This window comes from Pseudopipra pipra, chromosome 21 (assembly GCF_036250125.1).
Source record: "Pseudopipra pipra isolate bDixPip1 chromosome 21, bDixPip1.hap1, whole genome shotgun sequence".
NCBI classification, from domain to species: domain Eukaryota; kingdom Metazoa; phylum Chordata; class Aves; order Passeriformes; family Pipridae; genus Pseudopipra; species Pseudopipra pipra.
In genome coordinates, this window is record NC_087569.1 from 9373299 (window position 1) to 9396237 (window position 22939).

General features: G+C 44.8%; 1 protein-coding gene across 10 annotated transcripts in view; it reads right to left on the bottom strand.

The window, feature by feature from the left end:
- The window catches only part of BCAS3 (BCAS3 microtubule associated cell migration factor), a 316293-nt gene that overhangs the window by 160793 nt on the left and 132561 nt on the right, over window positions 1-22939 (bottom strand). For all 10 annotated transcript variants that reach the window (XR_010435660.1, XM_064678040.1, XM_064678038.1 and 7 more), the window contains 2 exons: window positions 20065-20261; window positions 18323-18420 (listed from right to left, as the gene is read on the bottom strand). Coding sequence is in view for 9 of the 10 variants with exons in the window: in XM_064678040.1 (XP_064534110.1) it covers window positions 18323-18420; window positions 20065-20261 (295 nt within the window). In the remaining variant the exon portion in view is untranslated. The remainder of the gene's footprint in view (window positions 1-18322; window positions 18421-20064; window positions 20262-22939) is intronic.

Here is a 22939-nt window from a genome sequence, read left to right on the forward strand (position 1 = left end):
TAAAAGCCGTTTGACTGTGAACATTCTACGAATTTCCTAAACCCATTACGGCCTCAAATGCACGAGACTGCCTGGGAATCACTGCCTGGGAATTGCTGCCCCTGGGAAAAAGCTATCTGAGGTAAGCAGGGCTGCATCCTCTCTTCACTTATAAACACAACCCCAAAACTTCACAGCAGAAAACGATCAAAAAGAGTTGGGAGAAGAGATGAAAGAGAGTAGCAGCTGCCAGGCACTTCCCCTCATCCCACCACACCAAGAATGACCCACGCTGCTGCCACAAGGAATCCCAGCCTTTGTTTTTCAGCAGCTAATCCCCAGCTGATGCCAGAAGGACAGACAGATCCCCCCGTGGAGCACGAACGCTGCGGGGCCCCGGGGAGCTGTGGAGCACTGGACGTCTTTGCATGAGTCCATCAGGATTGGCAGGGCTGGAATTCCATTTCTTTCCAACTCTGCTTCCCCTCGCAGGACACAGATCTGTCCTTCTAGACCAGACCATCAGCATTAATTGAAATCATCAGACTGTCCTTGCTGTGCTTTTCTTCTGTCACCTTTTCCACTCCAGCGATTTTTACAGCCTTGTGATGGGCTGGGTGATACATTTCACAGAAACCCAACGGATTCATCTTAAATTTCAGCGTGTTTCTACACAGGAAAACACCAACCATCATTTACAGACAGCTGTGCCAAAATGGAAGCTCTGGTTCCAGCCCCATTTGTCAGCGTGGGATCCACTCCATGCAGGATCACTTTTAAAGACGTGGCTCAGTCCCACCCTGCTGTGTTTACACGGGTGCCTCAGACAAGGGGAGCAAGGTCAGGCTGCTGCTCTGAAACCCAACTCCCACCCTGCACCCAGAACATTCTGGATGCAAGGAAAGACACCCGGTGTGGCCGTTCTACACCAGGATACTGATGATGTGATTACAGTGAATTATGGTATGTCTTTACGTGAGAACATCACCACTGAGAACATTTTAGCTCCAGACAGAGCATCTGTGGATCTCTCTAAAACTCCTGGTCCTGTTCTAGCTGCACTAATCAATTCCCCTGCAGACAAACCCCGAGCCCACAATGAAATAATTCACTATATTCAGCAGCAAGTAATAGCCAGTAGTTGGCAGCACGGTCCCTCTACCTCAGCCACATGCCTTGGGGAAATCTCCCCTGGCTGGCAGAAAACTGCATCTAATGGTATGTTAGGAACATTTTTGTTCTCCTTCTCTGCAGTAATCAGGATAAAAAGTTCATGTGCTCTGCCTGCCTCACTGTCCAAGCAGGATATTCCTCTTCCAGGAGAATCTGACTCAAGATGAGCTGGATTTCCCTGGGTTACTGACTCAACAAAATCCCCAGCTTGTCTTTTGCTGTGTTGTTACAGCATTAAAATATTGCATGAGTTGAAATACACACTTAATTTTATTTACAGTGAAGGAAATCAGTCCTTTGGTTGTGAAAGAGTTAATAAGGAAGAAAATCACACACAGTGCGTGTTAAAGGTTAGAGGAATAATCAGTCATTTGAAAAACACTACATAAACATTTTTCCGGATGCAATTTTCAGTCCAAGGATACATTTCCCAGTAGAAATCAGCAGCTAAAAAGGAAATCATTTAGTCTCCATAAGTGCCAAATTGTATCCTGATTTTTCCTGGTCTGGCTCGACTTTCAAAACTAGCGGTTCAACTTCTGCAATCTTTCACCCAATGACTATATAAACACATCCTTATAAGACAGACATAATCCTTGGGTGGGCCAATTTATGTTGGATTATGAAAATACTTAAAGTACAGAATCGTATAATGACTGTTGTCCTTTGGTTTCCACTAAGAGGGGAAAAAACCCCTCCCTCTAGCACAGACAGTCTCTGCTCCTTCCAAAGGCTCCCCGCGACAGTCGTCTCCGGCAACTGTGTCAACATCTCCTGAAAGTAATTAGGTACCACTAAATTTATTATTTAGTTATCACAAGCTCTATTTTAATGACACCTAATGTGACATGGATCTGTTTAGAGCTTTCACGTGCAAAGGGGGGCAGGGGGGGAAATAATCTCTGGCAAATTGTCCACGTGTCAACGTGGTGAGTTCCTGCCCGGCGCGAGGGGAGGGGACGGAGCTGTTGCCCACCCCGGCCAGAAAAGCAGTTCTCACTCTCAGAAATACTTTGGCTACTCTCTGTTTGGTTAAAGGTTATATAAATAGTAGCTTTAAGAAGGATAAAACAATCTCCATACAAAGCAAACATATTCCTTTGTGATTTACTGCTGCCCGATGCACGTACACACACAATACCCATGTAGAGATGTTCACCTCCAGAAAATTATCTGCTCCTGCCCACTTGTACTTTCAGTGATGGGACTGAGGGACAATGGAAACTTTTCTTCTTTGTGGAAAAGGTGGATTCTGTTTTTTCACTTCCCTTCTGAAACTCTAGAGTTTTTACAGGCAACTACAAAAGTCAGCGTGTCAAAGCCAACAGTATCCGATCTTCAACACTCACCATGTGGTAGAACAGAACTTTCCTTTCCCTACAATGTATAAAGTTATGTGTAAGAAGACATTTTTCTAGTCCACAGAGAGTAGAGGATAAATTATAGTGATAAGATCTGGAAAAGTTTGGTTGGAAGTTAAGAGATTTTCACATCTGTGTCTACACATCCATGCCTTGGGAATAATGTATCTCGAGTACCAGTCACATAAAAATGCAAGAAATTGTTCCTCTCTCAAATGCAGCAAAATCATTCATTGTACTCATGTCTGCACTTTGACTGGTAGCTCACAGCAGAGATCTCAGCTAGCAGACTGCTTTCTCCTAATTTCAAATACCATCAAACGTGTGTATGCATTAAAAAATACATAATGACTAACATACACACATCTTAATTCACCGTGACATTATTCCCTCTTTGAGCTCGAATAAGTTAATTTATTCATGCTGTTCAAACACAGGCTGAGTGATACTGCAGTGAACCTGCCTGTAACACCACGGCCAGCCTGATTTATGTCCCTGAAGTCAATGACCCTCTTTTCCCTTTGTTTCTCAGGGCTTTGGGATTCACCTCCACTACTTTTCCAGGCAGATTCCCACATTGTGTTACGAACAATAGTCCAATGTCACGTCAACAACAGCTGAGGAATTACTCCTCGTTTATTTAAATCAATGTAATGGTGCAGCCTTTCATGAGCCTCGTGCAGAACACTTGCAGGCATCACACAACAGGAACACAAGGAATTGGGCTGTTTGAAATGCTTCTGGAAGCTTTTCTGTGCCACCCCAAGACTGGAAATCAAGTCAGATGTGCAGCCTAACCTTGTGTGGACGCTGCCTCCCTGTCCAGCACAGCTACTCAGGCAACAGAAATCCCACACACTCCTTAACACACCTTTCCACAGCTTTATTCCCATGAAATAAAAAGAAATGGAACAAAATTATTTAAGCCATCAAGACTCTCGTGCTTTTGTGTGGTTGTCTAGGACAATGTAGGAACTATTCCAAAGGCAGATTATATTATGAACCTTTAATTCAGTGAAATAATTATTAAAAACCACCCCCCTATTCCAAAAACACTGGAGTAACCATGTAAAACACACACTGAGGTCCTCCAGTTTTAGGATTGAAGTGCTATTCAGTGTAACATCTCAGATGTCCACTTTGTGCTACTTCTTGACAGGACAAAACATTCCAACAGGTTCAACAGGGCACAATTGTACCTGACACACTAAGGAAGCCCCAGCCCCTCTCTGAACCACAAACCAAAAGATTTTGTTCGAAAATCAAGAATTTCTGGCCGACATATTTCACGTTCCTTTCGGGTTTTACAACCCCCTGCCCCCTGAAAGCCACCATTATTTCCAAGTGAAGAAAGAAAAGGGAATTTGCCCCCGTTTCTCCCCCGCTCCTCACCCCGCCATTGTCCCCTGTATCTGTTTCCAGGAAGCCCATATTCATTAGGGTTAATCTGCCTACTAAATGAATAAACAAAGGATTTCTCTGTGGCTCAGGGGGCCAGGTGAGCCGATATCATCTCCCGACACAGAAAATCATCCGCACAAATTCCGCGCAGGAAATTACCTGCTGCAATCCCACACCTGGGATCGTTTGGCGAGCGCCTCAGAAATGTTGAGTAGATGACTGAAATCAAGCTAATTATATATTATTTTTTTTTTTAATGCAGGTCTTCTATCGGGAGGAAAAAAAGGCCCTTCTAAAAATGTGATGTAAAAAAGGTCTCGGATCTCTTGGCTTGCTACACTTATTAATAGCTCAGAAAACTTCAGAAAACTTCCTCCTATGAAAATGTTCTAGGATTTGTGTGATTAAAGTATCCTGCTTACTCACTTAATGACAGTCACCTCTGGCTGTCTCCACACATCAAAGTTTACAAATTGTTGCTGTAAGAATCTAATGAAAGCTCAAAAAAAAAAAATAAATCTAACTGAGATGACATAAATACAGCACCTAATCCAATAATATCCACCTGCACAGGGGATTCCTCACAGGGACACAGATGGAAGTGCTGTTAGTTTGCATATTTTTGGGAGATATCAGAGCTTCAGTTTGGGGAGCTGACACCAGAAAAAAGGCCTTCTTGTGGAGAAGCAAATCACTGAATGACGGATTGGTTTGCGTGGGAAGGCATCTCAAAAACCATCCAGTTCCACCCCTGCCATGGGCAGGGACACCTTCCACTAGCCGAGGTTGCTCCAAGTCACATCCAACCTGGCCTTGGACACTTCCAGGGATGGGGCAGCCACAGCTTCTCTGGGCAAATACTGAGAGATATTAAGAGTACAAAGAGAAGTTGGAGGAATTTACCAAAAACCCCAAAGATGAGATGGGAACAAGCATTTCTTAGTTGGAAGAGGATGAACCGTGCACATTATGGCAGAAGAGGAACCAACACACGGATCAAGAACTACAGAAAACACTGTGGCAAAGGAGGGAGACGTGTCCAGCAGCTGCAACTGGGACTGACGGAGACCTGGGGAGACCTGGGGATCAAGGAGACAAAATTCAAGAAAAGGAGGCACACCTGGGCAGAAACAAACCCCAAAGTTCACAGCTGGGCAACGGGGAGGAAGAAAGGGCAGGATTTGGAGCTGGCTGGGATGAAGGGTGCTCCCAAAGCTCCGCAGCAAAGGGCTCCCTCCCTTCCCTCCCGCGACCACGGGCTCTGTTTGATGTTCCTCAGACAGCAAGCAAGAAGAGATAAATTAAAACTGAGAACCTACAGAGGGCTTTGATCCTATTGCCTGGAAATATGTACAAGAATATTTTCTCCAGACGTACTTTTTGCTATATATGGAAACCAAATGCTGACTAATCATATAAACCTTATGGTGCCTGAGCACAGCTGTAATCTGCAGCAGAACACTGTCACAGGGGCAGAGGAAAATGTGGAAAACTAAAGAAGTTCGCTGTGGTGCTGGGAAAGAGGAGAAAATGGTGATCAAAGGCACTGGAGGCCTGATCAGACAGGAGGGAGAGTTTCTAGCTGGTTAGCTTTTAAGATACAAGTGACATATTTATGACTTATTCTTGTATTACTGAACTTTAACAGTCCAAGTAATGATTATCCGTTTTCCAAGTTTGGAGAAAAATGATTGTCTGAGAGACCTGCTGACTCAGGACGGCGGTAATGGGATACAAAAGCCTGAATTTTGGTTTATTGGTTTATGGATAGAGTCATTTAGAGCTGTTTATCAACACATGGCCTCATGTTCCAGGCACACAGAGGGATGGGACGTGGACAGAAGCACCTCCATGGCATCATCAGGGGCCAGCCCAGCTCGGGAGCAGCTCCAGTGTGCCTGGGGAACGTGGGGGTTGGATTTCTCCGGGGACTCCTTGTCCTCTGAAAGGACACCACGATAATCTGCAGAAATGGAACCAATTTCCCCTTTGAAAGGACAAACCATATGGAACTTCTACATTCTTAAAGGGATTTCAGTTTACGGGAACGGGGTTATATCAGTCCACAAACATCGGGATGGAACTTTGTTTTTCGAGCTCGCATTCTTGGCTGCTAAGACACTGTGTTGGTGGTTTTATGTTAACAAAGACTGTGGAAACACACAAATCCCTTCCACTGGTGACTAAACATCAGGAGAGAACATACAATATCACCAAATCTGCTGGAGAACGGGAGTAACATTTCTGAGCAAATCGACCTCAAGATAAACCTCTGCAATGCTACTGCTTTATCTTTAAATCACTTTTTTCAATCAAATCATATTCCTTCAGGATTCATTAGTCAATGTGAGCGACCACAGCATTTAGGGAAATGCTTCTACTGAGTGTATAAAAATCCAGTGGTCTTTCCCATGGTGTGGTTTGGAATTCCACATGAACTGAAGGGAGCTGATAAGAAAGATGGAGAGAGACAAAGGCTTGGAGGGACAGGAAAAGGGGAAATGGCTTCACGCTGCCAGAGCAGGTTTAGATTGGATATTAGGAAGGAATTCTTCCATGTGAGGGTGGTGAGGTGCTGGAATAGAATTCCCAGAGAAGCTGTGGCTGCCCCATCCCTGGAAGTGTCCAAGGCCAGGCTGGAGCAACCTGGGCTAGTGGAAGGTGTCCCTGCCTATGGCAGGGGGTGGAACTGGATGGGCTTTAAGGTCCCTTCAACCCAAAGCATTCCAGGATTCTGGGTTACAGGGATCACCCAAAGAACATCTCAGCAAGCTGCCACTGGCACAGGATCACTTCCACTCCCTTCCCACTGACACACTACACGTATCTCCTCAGCACCAAACCACTGACTGCCTTGTTAATTGTGAAATTTGAGAGCACAGAGCACCCCAGTCAGCCTTTGCTGCTGGAGTTCATCAGTCACCTACTGCACCCCCGGCACAAGCAAGGGGAGAAACACAAACTGGAAGGGCAGCATCAGTTCCTGCTTTTCACCTCGAGTGCTCATCAGCATGGCACAGCTAATTAATGCTTTCAATAGGTGTTAAAAATTCCTGGGCTGCAAGGCAGCAAATGCATTCTGAGCAGGCAAAGGCAAGTGGCTACAGTTTAGAAGCACAAAGGTGAGATAATGGCCTTCCACGTCACTGAACTGTCAGCCTCGTTTAGCACAAAGCCCGGCATCTGGAGACTTCAAATCATACAGCCGTTTAAAAATATATAGAATGTTAAATTAAATGACAAACACGGGACATGTCACCTTTTAGAGGCAGAAATGTAAAACCAAAGCATATGTTCTCCAACTGTATTTGCTTCAGGATCAGCAATATTTTTGTAACCTCATTAGGTTCTCGACTTGGTTTTAAACATGGAAGGATGGATGGACAAATAAGTAACAGGTCCTCCACGTGATATCCTCAATTATGAGTCAGTCTTTACTAGCAAAATAAATGAAGAACACTGGGTTTAGCTCTTAGAAAGTCTGGAAGGTCAGGAAAATTTCTGCAAGCTCTCAGGGATAAAGTCACTGTGTATTTCGAGTTCTGAATCTCACTGAGTCAAACCTACATTTACAGACAGCCAGGGATGAGGGGAAGGTGATAAACTCTTCTCCCCAGCATCATTTGGGTACCTCTGCTGCTCTTCTGCCACTCTTGGGAGCCCAGTTTGCCCTGGAAAAGGGGGGGTGGGCTCCTGCACCCCCTCACCTGCCACCCCTCGGACGGATTCGTGTCCTCCCGTCACGTTCCATCGCGGCAGAGCACACGTTAGCACTTCACGGCTTGCACAATGTGCCACTGAAGGGTTATTAAAAGGCCATAACTAGGCCAATAAAGCTGAATTTTATTTGTTCACACAGAGCCGAGGGGGAGCAGTGCCCTGCTGATGGCACTAAACAAAACATCACACCCACAATCCAAATTCTTCGTCGAACCCCTGCTATAAAAGCAGGTGAGTTAAAAGTGGCCAGTTTGACACAGAGAAGGGAAGTGCTGAAGAACAGTCATGTCAGGGGAGTACATCAGGCAGAGCTGGTGCCCCTCCACCTTCCCCTCCTCACCCCCAGCAAAACCAGTTTTATAGCACAAGGAATATTTGATACCCCCTAATGATCACCAATTAATTAATTAATGGCCTCACTGAGCCAGAGCATCTTTAAGCACGTGGCTGTGCATCCTCCCAAGGATGGATCTGCAGGACCAGCACAGACCAACTGCAGCAGAACTGAATTTTTTTAATTGCCAGCCAGATTCCCAAAGTTTCAGTCACACGTTTCACTGGAGAGAAAGGAAAAGGCACGAGCCAAAACTTTGAAATAAAATAATGAAATGGTGAAGCCCTGCTTGCAGTTCAGCTTACTGGGCATCAAAGTTTAAACTTTGCTTTCAGCCTCGCTTTTCCAAACAGGCTGTCACTCACCATAAGATGGGTTAAAAATAAGAGAGAGCAAAGATGAAATGTAAATGATTTAAATGCATGCATATGTTCTTTTGTAAAATGCAACATGCAGCTGCAAGGTTTCTCCTCATATTTTGGACACAAATCAAGGGGGAAATGGCTCACTTATGATACAGTGAATTTTTTATCGAACTTCAGTGGTAAAATGTCTTGTCCCTGTAAGTGTTTCACTGCATACTGTGTGCTGCTTTGGGTTTATTTTGGGTGTTTTTTTAGAGCTTAAATAGGAACACCAAAAGCAAAAGACTAACACCAGAGTATTCCTTTTCTTTTCCAAATTCTTTCATGGCAACTTTCTGATTCTTAAAGAAAAAAAATCCACCAGCAACACAAAAACTCTGCAGATGTTCCATGGCCATTTACTACATCTGACATTCAATCACAAGTTAAGTTTTGAGGACATTATGTCGGCTTTTAAAATGCATTTTAAGTGATGGGCAAACAGCAGAACACACAGTGGTTTGCTCAGCATTCCCGCTGTAAATAAGAGAGGTGAAAGTCTGAAGAGCTGCTTTTCCAATTAATGGGAATGCAGTGAATGGGAATTGCAAGGTTCTGACTGCAACAGTGGCTTCTCCTGCTTTTTTGTATCAAGGCAAATTTAGGCAGGTACTATCTTTGTAGAGGGGCACAGTCAGGGCTATTTGTAGTGCCCTAAAAAAGGCCACAAATTAGAGAGATCCCAGTTCTTGAGCCGCTTTTCTCCCATCAGCATCACCACAACCTGGAGCAGAGGAAACGCAACACGAAGGGAACGACGGAGACACCAAACCCAAACCCTCCAACCCAACCCGGGGCTCCCCAGCGAGCTCCGGCCCCGGTGCCAGAGCCTCACGAATTCCAGGAGCTCTCCAGCAATCCAGGTGGGTCGTGCAGAGCCAGGGCCAGCTGTGCCTGGGACAAGTGCCTGCTCCTGCGAGCAGATGTGAGCTCCAGGGAGAGCAGCTGTGCCGGAGCCCCCGCGGGCTCTCCCACACGAGGCACAAATGGTTGCCCGCCGTTGCTGGAGGGAGATATCAGGGAAGAAAGACTTGGCAAGCCCAGGATTTCAGGAGAGGAGGGGGCCTGCACCCCACCTGACCTGGGGACATGGGGTTTTTGATAGGACTATTACAGTCACACAGCTTATAAAACAGATTTGGAAAGGCTTTCGTGTCGGGTTTGGGATAGGATACGAAGGCCCCAGGAATCCACTGGGAGGCCTTAAAGCTGTGGCCAAACTCCAGAAAAAGACATATGTTAGTCATAGCACCACCTTTTGCTTTTCCCTGATCCTGCTCCATCTTACAGGCCTGTTCCCTGCACGGCACAGGCCTCAGTGCTCCCAGAGCACCTCTCACCTGGAGAAATCCCTGCTAACAATGTTGATAATCCCAAACCTGTTCTCTGTCATTTACCCACTGTGACCTGCTTGTTTTCACCTTCCCAAGGGGAGCAGCACCAGCAGGTTTATGCACACGGAATAACTGGCTTCCCGTGCTCCGCATTCCAAGACTCCGCGTTCCTTTTGGAAGGAGGTGATTCCTGGGTGGGATGTCCCCAGAGGTGCTCAGGAGTCAGAGCCCCCCAGCTGGAGGCACTGCCAGGACCTGCTTGCACCTGAGAGCTGGCTGAGGAGGAGGATGGTGCCAAACAGGGGCTCCTCTCACCCCACATTCCCCTTCCCGGCTCATCCCACATTCCGGCCGCTCTCCACAGCAAACACTTGCTGGCACCAGCTCTGGCTCTTTGGAGCTCTGCACCCGGAGCTGGGGCTGTAACCAGCACCCAATTTAGCTCGGGTTGCAATAAAAAGTGAAAGTTAAAAGCAGTGCAAGCAGCAGATAAAGCACTATTAAAAACTGGCTGGGACGACGCCAGGGATGGAGTCCAAGGCAGGGGAGGAGCCACGACTCCAAGCCAATGGGTATTCCACAGCAGTGGATAATTAAGGAAAACAAAATATTTTCCATGTGTTTCTTTGCCCCTTACGTCACCGAGGCAATAAAATATATACACAAGTAAGTACCAACAGGCCATATTTCAACTTGGATATAAATATTTACTTCCAGCAGAGAACATCCTTATTTCAGCAAGAAGCCAGGGTGAGGAGGCTGTGATTGTGACACCCTCCAAGCACCAAACTCCACCTTCAAACAGATCAGTCAGGCACTGGATCTATCAACCCAAATAGCTCAGTTTTGTGTGTCATACACCTCAACTCACACTTGTGCTCACTCATCCTTATCACACCCCAACGGCCAATTGCTAAAACCCACTCATTTTGGATTAGCAACGGTGAAAATAGGTACATTTGCTGATATTACAGTAAAAAAAACCCCTGTGTGAGGAGTGATGCTCTTGTTTAAAGCTGTGTCAGTAAAGATCCAGGTAAAGTCTTTCCACCACGAGCAGTGGATTGGGCCAGATAAATTAAAAAAATCAGATATTAAACCTGTGGTGGTTTATAAAGCAACAAGTTTCTGTGGCTCTGGAAATATTAACTGTCAAACATTTCATTATTAAAGAACAAAGTATTACCCACAAAAGAATATATTATCTGTAGTATGAGGAAATACTAAAAAGCTAGTGTTCACTAAGGAACTAGCAGACATTGCTTAGCAAAATGTTGAGCAAATACTTCAAAAATACTTCAAAATATAAAGCCTAATTTAGTGAAATCACTTAGTAAGAATTACTCTATTCTAAACTGGGAAAACTGCTTATAAATGAAAGCTTGCCCTGAAACAACAGCAACTCTAAAATTCACTTGCAGATGGATGTTCAAATCCCCCCCTTTTAACATGCACAAAGAACACTGTTTTAAAGCCACTTCAAGCAGTCCAGATTAATAGATGAGCTTAGAATCTATTACAGGCTTATAAAAATATAAAGATTTGCAAAATGCTTCCTTTAAGCACTGCAGGAAAAGAGCAGAAATGTCAATGAACAAATACCACACGGTGTGTTATTTCTGTGCAATCTCTAAAAACACAAGTACAGACACTGAGGTTTCTGGATCTCTTGTAAGTTTAACAGTAGCTGGGAGCTCTTAGATCTCAAGCTATAATAAATATTGTATCCTACAGGAGCCCATCGGGAATCTCAGCTCATGTGTTGCTCCACGGAAGATTGTGGTGTCAGATATGATTAGAATCAACACTTTCCACTTATCCAGAGCTTTAAAGCTACCTACACACAACATTAACAACTGCTAAGGACAGATAATTAGGGGCATATAAGACAATATCATATTAGGAGTGAGTTTTAACTAGTGATGTGCAAAACACCCAGGATATTAAGATTTTTTTTTTCCCTCCCCATAAATAAACCCAAGGCACTTCTGTGCTGGACCTGCTGCTGTTTTTCAGCTGACAAACCATTATGTGAGCTGAAGGTGGCTTCCCCAACTGGAAGTCAGCTCCCAGCACTTGAGTGATGAGACACTGCAGTGCTGCATTAATGGCCCGCGGAACACGCGCCCCACGGGTTGTGTGACACGAGAACAACTGTCTGGGAGCAGCAGGACTGGGCCAGTGACCATTAGCGTGGCCCCTGGAGGCCCCACTGCAACTTATCTTCAGGGAAGGGGAAGAAAAACCTCATTCCCCTGTGTTTGGTTGTGATGCTGGTCAGGTCACAGCTTGGCTTTCATCGAGAACGTGGGAACTGCTGGGCCAAAAATCACATTATTGGCCAGGTGAAGGAGGTGACCAGGCTTGGGGGATTAAGCACCTTGAGGAACTTAAATTGCTTAAAATCAAACTCAACTCAAGGCAGCAATGTCTAGAAATCGTTGATTTTTGATCTTCACTTCCATCAGTGAAGTTAATTGCACGCTGCACTATTTTTTTAAGCTGACACACACTCGTGTGCTGGAGCACAACCACCTTCAAAGGATGAACTGCTTCAGTTACTGGGAGCCTCCTCAGCTGCCCCAAAAGCAAACTGGATGAGGAGTAACAGCCCCCCCCATCACTACCTTGTGCTGTGCAGAGTGAGCTCCCACCTCCAGAACCGACTAAACCACTCACAACCATCCCAGAGAGGGAAATTAAATCAGTATATAACGATTCTGCTGCCTTTCAGTCACTGCTCCCGTGCTTGTCCTCTCTCCACTGTACTTCTCCTGCCTGGAGAAAACACCCACTGGTGTTTCAAGACATTAATGCTACTCCATGTCTCCCTGCAGCTGAGTCTTTTCCCAGCCCAGGCAATGATCCAGCAGCAAGTGCCCAGTCAGTAGTGTCAGGTCATTTTAATTTCTCCTCACATCTCTCCCCAGTCTATAGGGCATAGCTGGTTCTGGATGTAATCATGTACACTGCCTTGGCATCCTGGAGCCTGTTGAAGTCACTTCTGTCTTAAGGCTCTCTTCAAAAATCATCAGATAACATTTTCTCAAATTAGATGAAATAAATCAAGTTGAAAACATTCTAAGTACCAGAATTTTGCATTATGCAGCTCATGCACACACATGCTTAGCAAGGCAGATGAGCAGGATGGAGAGAGCAGGAGCACATGTGAGTGTGTGCTATTGCACTGAGGAAACAGATACCTGACATATCCCACAGGCTGTCACTAGTCAAGGAATAATGCATAAACTCATGCAAATCAGTAACATAATAACCATTTTAAATAGATGTATTAACAGAATTGGCACAGGAGTTACTCCAGGAAAGAACCACAACTTAAACTCACTTAACTTTAAGCTGAGGGGATGCAGAAATCCAAACCAAGCAGTGCTGGGTACATTTTTGTGTTGCTGAACAGGTGATGCCCTCTAAGAGCAGCTTGTTCTCTGCCCATTATTAAAACCTCTCAATTGCTGTGAGGAACAGACCAAGGGCCAAACCTCTCCCTGGGCTTCAAAGCTCAGCATTATACTGACTGCAATCTCTACCTGCCCCACCTTTATCCCAGCCAGGTAATTACAGGTTGAGGTCAAGGACTCAGCCCCTATTGATTTCATCTCTCTGCAACGAGGACCCTCCAGCCCTGCCTGGCTCCACTCAGGCACAGCAGCTCAAGCATCCGTGACATTCCCGGGCCCTTCCAGAGCCTGGGATGGGAAAGCAGGCACGGCCCAGGCCTGCCAGTGATTGCCTGTGGCAGGAAGGACAGCCTGGGAATTGGTAATGCCGGTGACTTCATCTGCCAGCTGCATTCCCACATCTTTACTACCTGAATAACTGAGCTGCTGCCAGGCAGCACTTTGTGGTGTGCAGGGCTGGGCAATGAATATTTGATTGTGCAGACAACAGAGAAGAGCTCGGCTGGTTTAAGGTGTGACAGCACAAGTGTTGATTAAATTCCAAGGGAAGAGAGCACTGCTGGACAGTAAGGATTTGTCCTGTGGTCCCTGTCTCCCAGGTGTGGGGATGAACAATGAAAGGGCCTTGGCAGGCAGCAGGGAGGGAGGGAGGAGAGGCCAATTCCCTCCCCCACAGAACCCAAGTCAATCCTCCTGTTCATTAAACCCTCTGCAGGCACAGAGTTATCTGTCCATGACCAGCCAGTCGCACACAAAGAAAGGGAAGTACTAAATTACAAGCTGATTTTAAGTGGGCATTGATTGAAGTAACCAGAAGAGAGCTTAGTGTTGTCAGAGTTTCATACAACAGTAATAAACAAGCTTCATTAAAAAATTATGTGCATCCCTAAGAAGCACAGCCAGGTTTCAGATGAGAACATTAAGGTGCCCCCCACCCCACACACAGTCAAAGAAGGGGGAAAAAAATTCCTCAGGATCTTTTTCTCCTACAAATTTAATTTTGTTCATTAAATAATACCATTCATTAAAATCCTTCCCACTCTAACTTCTGCTTTGGTCCCAAGCAAGACAAAAACAAAGATTCTATTCTATGATCTCCTCCAAGCAGGAAAAGGTTGATGCTAAAAAAGAGATCAGACAACTTCTTTGTCAACGTTCTCCTACACCACCAATGATGCAACCAAGTCATTATTTGGCTGCTGGGTGTCCAAAACCTCTTTGTGTGAGGGAATAAACACGACTTTTCATACACACAAATGCAGCCACTTCCCTTAGCTGAGCAGGGCTGACTCACTGAGCACACCTGAGCCCACACATGTGCTGCACTTTGAGGGCAACACTTGCCCACACACTCAGTGCAGCTGTGTGAGCAAATTCACTGTGCTCAGGAACTGCTGCAAACCTTTTCCCTGGGGGTTCTCTAGCTCTGAACACTCAGAGTTGTCTGTACAGGTATCCCAGCCTCCCTACACTCTTAATTTCTGTATTATGGATTATTCATGGAGCTCTATCAGCTTTGATTGTTCAGGTATGGAACACACATGATGTGCATCACTCCTCCACAGGCCATTGCATGAACATTCAGAAAGGTGCCTGGAAATACTCAACTGCATGTCTGGCCTATGCTCATATTTTCTACATTAGTCCCCACTATCCTGTAGCTCTGCTCAGCTGGCCCAAAATCAGATCTAATGCACAGCAAAAAAAGAAGGAAGAGCATTCAGTGCACACAGGTAATGCAAGATTTCCAAATCCTGCTTGCAGGGTGGTTTTCTGCAACACAAGACAGGTCATTCAGCACCAATGTTTCTGGTCACACCACAGACTGTGGTGCAGGGTTGGTTGGTTTGGGTGTGTAAAGGGTGTGACCTTCAGCTGCAGCATCTCCTGCACACGGAGCCCCCTTTAAGGTTTTTCTTTCATCTCTGGTGTCTAATAAAGTCTGAAATACAACCTGACTTACTAAGGCTCCCCCCAGCTGTGTCACAGGCAGAGCACACTGTGGGAAGGACGGACACAGAGACACTCCTGACACACAGTCAGCAGCTACTGCCTGCACAGCACTGGCTCTCCTGCTGCATTATCAGTAAAAGCTTCCTGCTTTACACAGATTTAAACTCAGTGTTGGCCCTTTAACATCTCCAACTGGCAATCTGGAACAGCAGCTGGAATTACAGCGTGTTTAATCCTTCAGGGTATATTCTCTCCATGATGCACACGACTAAAATGTGTGCACTGAGGGACAAATGTCCAGTAGCTTTAGGTGACTGCAGCTTTGCAAACTTCCCTTCAAGATTTGATTTTAAAAAAATGAACCAGAGAAGAATATCTCAGGGGAATTTTGAGTTGAGATAACCTGCCATACTGAAATATAGCTTTTTTTTTAATTTATCCAAGGAATGGTTATAAAAACAACCATCCAAGTTAAAATAGCATTGCAAAATTTCCTTATTGATAACAGCATTAGTTTTGTAAGGAAATCTAAAACCCATGACATACTTCTTAAAGGCAGATTTTTGAAAATTACCTGATTGTCATAAGCACAACCCCAGTTTTACAGACGTGAAAATCATGATAAAAAAAAAAAAAAAGCACATAAATTTCTTATTAAATGCAACAACAGAGTTGTCACCAACGGGGGGAGAAGGAAGGAAGCCATCAAGAATGGCAGGAGGATAATGGGAGATGATAAACATGTACTTGAAATCTTTTGCTAGGAAGAAGAAGTGATGAGTCAGATAAGCAGAGGCGCCACATGGGTTCTATCTCCAAGCAACAGGCAATGAAACCTCCAGATAAGCATCTTCATAAAGTGCAACGGGCTCAAATCACAGGGCAGAGCTGAAGAATCACTTCCTGGGTCAGCTCAGGCAGGAAAAATTTATGACCTACTTAAAAAAAAATCCTTCAAACCTAGAAATGTATTTTCCATAAAGAACATCAGCCACTGGGGGCACGCCCTGGGAACAGCAGGAAATGGGAATAATTGCAGCACCAAAATGCAATGGTGTGCATGAGCACTGTTTAAATAAAACCTTCACATCCAGAGCTGAGCTCAGTGTCATTTTCTGCACATCTCAGAGATGGGAAGAGGAGAAAATGAGCATAAAATACTCCACTTTGCTGGGCCCTGGTACAAGAACATCTCAAAGTCTCAGAACACAGTGTATGGTTTTTCCTTGTGTCTCCTTTACTCTGTAGCAGAATTCACAGCCCTGCACCATCACACATAATCTAAAATTTGCACTAATTTCTGCATGGGAAAGGACAGGGCTCAGGCAATACAAAAACTGATAATAGATGGTGAAGCCCCTGAATCAAAAGTCAATTCAAATCCAACCTGTCTGGCAGTGAAGTAAATAAATCCCTGCCATCAGCATGTCCCTTACAAACCCCATGTATTGTTTATAAGAAACTTATGAGGTGCTACAACAAAACTGAGTCACTGCTGTACAGTAAATATATCTTCAGCATCCTAAAAACTTATACAATGGGCTGTGGCAACTGTAATATGGACACACATGTTAAAGGCATTAAAAATGGAGCTTCATCACCTTCACATGGGCCAGTTCATATTAAAGCTCCATCCACACCTCAGGAAAAGTTGTTTAGCATGGAAGAGCTACAAGTCCTATGTGTTCATTGCTTCTACTGGAGGTGGAATAACAGTTTCAGAATGGTCATATTTCAGAATTATTACACATCCCTGTCACAGGTAAAGGCACTGCCCCTACACAAGAGGGAAAATTCCCCACCCTGATAATCCTGATATCTCTGTACCAGCTAATAGGGAGGAACAGCTCTGCCATTAATCACTCTGAATCTCCAGTGTCACACACACAGACAGAAGCACTCCTGTGATTCAAACTTGTAACCTTTCAGGGCTAACAGGTATAGATGAACCAGTCCAAAAAAAAATTATAATGGATGCATCGATGTTCTCTTCTGTATCAAACAATTATTTTCAAAATTACTCTGCCTTGTAGTAAAAGAAACAAAATTCCCCTTAAACAACCAGCATCAGATGTTTGTCTAAGCTCAATGTGAATTAATTTAGCGACTTTTAAATATTTGAAAATGGAATTTATAATGACAATTCTCAATATCCAAAGTAAACGTGGTTATTATCGAACTCAGTTATAAACACATATAAGAAATACCCTGCAATACCCAAATAAATTCATTTGGCAAACAATGGAGTGTCTTGGACTCAGCATTTATATCAATAGCAGAGTCTGAAACAGGAGCTTTTATTTTAACTCTCTTTAGACCACCCTTCAGAACCCTGTTTCTGTATGTGTTACAGTCTCTCTTTACAGTTTAACCTCAATCCAATCAGCAGCCTCCAGGGATTTTCAAATCGCTAAAGATTAAAATCCTCTCTGACTTGACTGTTTGACTAATGCTGTGTGTTTAATAATTCTACTTGTGAGAGATTTTATTTGACAAAATCCTGCTGTGTGGACCCTCAGACGCTGCACAGCTGCACTGGAATATAAAGCTCTGCTGCCCTTGTTTCTTTAGACAGGCTACACCCCACCACTGAGGGGAAAAAGAGAACTTTATAGCACATATATTACTCTGTTGATATTAACATAACCACTGTGGTATTAAATTTACACACCCCTTCAGAGCAGAGTAGTGAAAATGTGCCCATTACACAAACATCAGATAAACTCTCCTGTTGTCCTGACTGTTCACAGAAATCAATTACATTTATGATTACATTTCAATGAAAGCTCTTTTATAAATGAGATGGAACTGTAATATTCTCTGCTTCGGGCATTCATTAATAAAAGCAGTTCAGTGTTAGTATTTGTAAATGTTCTGCTTTTTAGTTTAGGCAGATTTTAGCATTCTAGAGCTCGTGTTAAACCTCACGTAAACAGTGTGTCCAGATCTTACCACAATGCTGGTAAAAAAAACCAAACCAACAAGTCCTCATGATGGCAGCACTCAGTGAGTATTTGTATAACAGCACTTCCCCCGGTGTGCAGCTGAAAATCACAATACCCCTCAAGCCTGTGGCAATGGTTAGTGAACATTTACCAGAGGAAAAAACCAGCAGGTTGATGAACATTGACTGAAAATCACGATACCCCTCGAGTCTGTGGCAATGGTTAGTGAACATTTACCAGAGAAAAAAAACCAGCAGTTGATGAACACCATAGAAAACCAGAAATGAAGGTGTTCCTACCTGAAGTAGCATCGATGACTGTGGAGACCCCTCTGCGGTCGGCGGCGGGCCGCGGTGACCCCGGCATGCTGACGGGCTCCGAGCGCACCGGCTGGATCCTGCGGGACACACACGGTCACCTCGGGGCACAGCCAGGCCTGAGCCCAGCCCTCAACCAGCTGGAGCCACCAACCATCGACTGGTTGTTTCAAAATGTGTTTGAAGCTGTCAAAAACTTTGGTTTTCCCTTCTCCCAAGATCTGGAGAATCCATCTGGAGATGGATTGAGACTCACACAAAAGGAGTGTTCCCGATGGGAGCTCTCAGGGAGCCTCAAATGGAAGCGCTCACCCCACCCAAGCTGCTTAAAAAGCCTCCAGCACCTCCCCAACAGCAGGTGTTGTCACTTTAGGAGAAATGACTCGTTTGTAACTGCCCACTCCTTTAGTAACATAGATCCACCTGAGTATTTTTTGAGACTTACACAAAGGGAGTATTCCCAAGGCATGGCTCAGATGGGAGCTCTCAGGGGGTCTCAAAGGGAAAAGCTCACCCTACCCAAATAGGTTAAAAAGCCTCTTTCCCCTTCTGAACAGCAGCATTTTTTTTGGTAATTTTAGGAGAAAAGACTCATTTGTAATTGTTCATTCCTTTTGTAACACAGATCCATAGTAGCATTTTTTGAGACTTACACAAAGGAAGTCTTCCCAAGGCATGGCTCAGATGGGAGCTCTCAGGGAGCCTCAAATGCAAGTGCTCACCCCACCCAAGCTGCTTAAAAAGCCTCCATCACCTCCTCAACAGCAGGTGTTGTCACTTTAGGAGAAAAGACTCATTTGTAATTGCCCACCCCTTTTGTAACACAGATCCACATGAATATTTTTTATTTCAGTTTTCTTTCTTCATACACACACAGATATACAATAAAAAATAATATGTTTGACAGCCATATCCTTACTCATGGCAATAATTGCAAACAAGGAGAAATCACACATTTCTAACCCATGGATTTCCAGTCTGCCCAGTTTTAATGGGATTAGTCATAAGATCCATCTCTCTTATTTTACTGCTAAGAGTTTCAGACAGAGTCCCAAACCATCCAAGTCCCTACCACAGAACTCTGGACTCCAAGTCACATGAGGAGTCAGAAGCATGGAAACTTGTTAGATCTGGAGTTCCTGGACACAAACACATGGTGCATAAAGCTCTTCTACAAACCACCAGTAAATACAGACCCACAGTTGCCTTCGCTCTCCTTCCTTCCCTTCCCTAGGCCCAGCCCTTGCCCCCAGTTCCAAATCAGCCAATGTCCAAAACCAGATGAATCAAATACATGAAAAAGAATTACAGGGAAGGGACCAAAGGAAGGGAAAAAACCCAAAAACCAGGGAACAGGAAAACATTCCAGAAGTTCACTTACTGTTCCAACACACTGACCGCTGATAGTCAGCATCTAAATCCAGGGCACAAAGCTCCCACTCATGGCTGAGAAAATGGATTTATTAGAGGATGCTGAGCAAGGCCACCAGGCTTTGTCCTGTCTTTCCCTGTCGTGTGCCCAAGAAGGGGCAGCAAAAGGAACCTGAGCTGCTTGGCCTGCGTGGGTTTTTACTGGGGGTGAGTCACGCGCTCTTCTGAGACTCTCATCTGGACAGGCCTGGTGAAAGCTGTGACACATCCTGCACAGATGGCCCCGTTTAAGCAGGAGGCGAGTTATTCACACAGCAAATGTGAAGCAGCTTGGAAAGGGGCTGTGTTTTTACCTGAGACTGTTGAGATCGAGATCGTCCGTGTCGAAGTCCAGCAGGGGCTGGGGGGTGTCGCTGGGGCCGTGCGACTGCAGCACCGAGGAGCTGGAGGAGATGACGGTGGTTTGGCCCGAGGGGTGGATTGTTTTGAACTGGAACTGGGGGCCCATCCACAGGCGTCGGTGGGGCCCCGTGTGAGTCACTATTTCGACCTGTGGGAAGGGAATGTGGGAAATGATGAATGCAATGAGAGGTTCCCTCCGAATGCTGAGCGCCCGGAGCCCGGCCGTGTTCAAGGGAAAAGGGTGTTCGGAGCCGTCCATCTGGAGGAGGGTCTAACAAGGGAAAGTTTGGAATGTCTTTGCTGGAGAAAAGATGTGTTAGCCAAAGCCAAGAGCTTCTGGCAGAGCCTGGAAAGTCCATGAACCTCCAGCCTGAGGACACTGAACCCTTGTTCTGAAGACTGACGCTCCATCCTGGCCATCCCCTCACCTGCTCCTGCTCATTCCTCCCCTTGCCACAATGAAATATGTGCTCTAACTCGAACCCAATGAAACTGCCCTTGTGGTGTAACCAACAGGGGAACACATTCCTGCCTAAATCCACATGGAGCAGCCAGAGAAAATCCCATCCCGACCAGGGCAAGGGATGCTCTTTTGGGAATCTCATTGCAGCTGCTTTGTGGAAGTTCACACCTTTAACAGCGCTGCTTCCCACGGACACAGCGCGAGCTGGATTTCAAATCCAAGCTCATAATTCCTGTTGGCACATGTGAGGAGATGGCTGGCAGGGAGCATCTTGCTGGGAAGCACAAGGTTTGTAACCGAGAGCGATGGGAAGGGCCCTGGGATGAGCCCGGGTCGTGTTGTCACCACGTAACACAAACAAGGGTGTGCAGCAGAAGGGCAGCCACACACAAATATACTCATTTAACCAAAACTCTGACAATTAAACCAGAGGTGGGGTGCTTGTGTGCACTGAACAACTGCCCAATATTATACAATAGGCATATTTGGGATATTTACTGCACGTACACACAGAGACAAAAGTTTCACAGCTCCAAGGCTGCTTCCAAAAGGCACAGAGAATTCCTGTGGTGTGTCTAACAATAACTTCAAATATTCAAGTTTTCCTCTGGGTGCTTGCTCCCTGTGAAAGTCTGGATGGGGACTTTGGAAAAATAAGTTGTTTCAGTAAATGAAGCATCCAAAATATTTTAAAAATGTCTTTTCACACTGATAACTTTAAACGTGATGAGCAGCAATTCTGATGAAGTATTAAATAAGGCAACTGTAGGACTGCAAACAACCAGGAAAATTTAAGATGGTAACTGGAAAATTAGGCCTTGTAATTAAATAGGTAAACAAAGCATAGAACTTCTGTAATTATAGAATAGAATCATTAAAGCTGGAAAGATCGTACAGCACCAAAAATCAAAAAGAGCTTTTAAAAATCAGAAAAGGGGAATATGAAATAAACATATTAAGCTCTGGCAAACTCACACTTTCAAGACAAAAAAAAGACTATTAAATTCCTATCAATTCTGCTAAAATAACAAACAGCAGAAATATAACTCAGTGAGGGAATTCAGGAAAATAGATTTTGTGTACACATGGCAGAGATGTCCACTAGCAGTGATTGTCAAGCTTTCAGAGGCAGTTTGAAACGCTGGGTGCTGGTGAAAGACAACAATCCCCCAGCCTGGGCAGCGCTGTTTCCAGCCCTGCACTTCTCTCAGCCTAACTCAGCTTGGCTGCAGCCCTTTCTGAGGCAAGTGGCTTTTATGTAGCAGTGTAAATTAGGCCACAGATAAAGTAATCTGTATATTTTAAGCTTGAAACCATCAGTGTCACAGAGCCGAGAGGTAAACAGATGCCTTTGCAATTTTACTGAGGCTACGGCCAGATGTTCCTATTCACTCTCCTGTTGTGTGCAGGACAAACATATTGTATCTACTTCCCACTGACAGCACACATTACCCACTGTTCTAATTGAAAAGCTGAAGTGAAGGGCGGTGTTTTTTCGCTGCATGCTGTTACTGTTGATAACAACACTTTCATTTTGAAAAGCACACTCGCACTTGGGGCTTAATCTGAAGTGGCTTTGCTCGGGGAGCGGCAGCGCCTTCGTGCTCCGAGGGCTATCACCACCCCTTCACTCAGCAAAAATTAACCATTCTGGAAGCATCCTTGGAATTATCTGCCTTCTGTGACATCAACTGGGAATTTTTTTTAATTTTTTTTTTTGCCTTGTAAATATATTTGCTCTTTCAGAGGGATGGGTGTGATGAAGTTCAAGAGGTCTTTAGTTCCGCTGACACCTTTTATCGTCCAAGAATTAGTGATAAACAGACACCCATAAGGTAGATTTACCTTAATCTCTTTTTCCTGTGGTTTTCTGCTATACCACAAAGTCACCAGAAGAGTAAAATAACTCTCCAAAAAGTACTGGAGAGGTGGAAAACTACAGTTGAGATCTCAGGGATAGAAGTCCTGCTGACTGCCCTGACTGAGCTGTTCCACCACCTTTGTGCTGCGAGAAATTAGACCCAGCACAGACAAATGAGATGTCTCAATGTGCAGCCACAGCTGGAACCCCAGGCCAGGGAAGTGGATTCCCATGGCAGGATTCCCCAGTGAATGTGCTCCTGGACAGGTGGAAGCCTAACCTCTCATTTTAGGAGAAAGCTGTGTATGATTTATTCACCAGCGGGAGAAGCGAATCCCATCCATGAATATTTCATATTTATGCCATACACCCCAGCAACACATTTAATGCATCACTCCCATAACAACATTGTTCTTAAACCAAAGGAAACCCACCTAATTTGTCAGGATGAATTCCATGGATCAGGTACCTTGTAATTGCTTCGGCAAATCCAGAGCATTTG